This window comes from Pygoscelis adeliae, unplaced genomic scaffold (assembly GCF_000699105.1).
Source record: "Pygoscelis adeliae isolate BGI_AS28 unplaced genomic scaffold, ASM69910v1 Scaffold179, whole genome shotgun sequence".
NCBI classification, from domain to species: Eukaryota; Metazoa; Chordata; class Aves; order Sphenisciformes; family Spheniscidae; genus Pygoscelis; species Pygoscelis adeliae.
Window position 1 is genome coordinate 2,391,134 of NW_008825612.1, and position 599 is coordinate 2,391,732.

At 65.4% G+C, this 599-nt stretch overlaps 1 protein-coding gene across 1 annotated transcript in view; it reads right to left on the reverse strand.

The window, feature by feature from the left end:
• The window catches only part of SIX6 (SIX homeobox 6), a 4,766-nt gene extending 4,211 nt beyond the window's left edge, over positions 1-555 (reverse strand). Inside the window, exon 1 of the mRNA XM_009332755.1 lies at positions 4-555. Coding sequence (XP_009331030.1) covers positions 4-555 — 552 coding nt within the window. The remainder of the gene's footprint in view (positions 1-3) is intronic.
• Positions 556-599: the final 44 nt, after the last annotated feature.

A 599-nucleotide genomic window follows, 5' to 3' on the forward strand; every position in this document is an offset into this window, starting at 1 on the left:
TGCCCTGTCCCTTTGCCTGCGGTTTTTGAACCAGTTGCCCACTTGCGTGGGGGTAAGTCCCGTGGCCTGAGCCAGTTCCCGCTTTTTGCTGGGGTTGGGGTAAGGGTCCTGCAGGTACCACTCCCGCAGCAAATGCCTCGTCCGCTCCTTGAAGCAATGTGTCTTCTGCTCGCCGTCCCAGATGGTGCGAGGCAGCGGGAACTTCTTCCTCACCCGGTACTTGTCCACCGGCCCCAGGGGTCGGCCCCGCAGCTTCTCCGCCTCCTGGTAATGCGCTTCCAGCCAGAGGGCTTGCAGTTTGGCGTGGGACTCCTTGGTGAACTTGTGGTTCTCCAGGATGTGGTAGAGCTCCCGGTAGTTCCCCGTGTGGAAGGCCACGATGGCCCGGGCTCTCAGCACCGACTCGTTCTTGTTCAGGGCCTCGCAGGCCGCGGGGGCCACGGGCAGGGACCAGAGGAAGCGCCCCAGGCGCTCGATGTCCCCGCTCTCCTCCAGGGTCTCGCATACCCCGGCCACCTGCTGCGGGCTGAAATTGAGGATGGGCAGCTGGAACATGGAGGCGACGCCGGGCTCCGCTCCGCGCTCCGCGCACCCCCGGC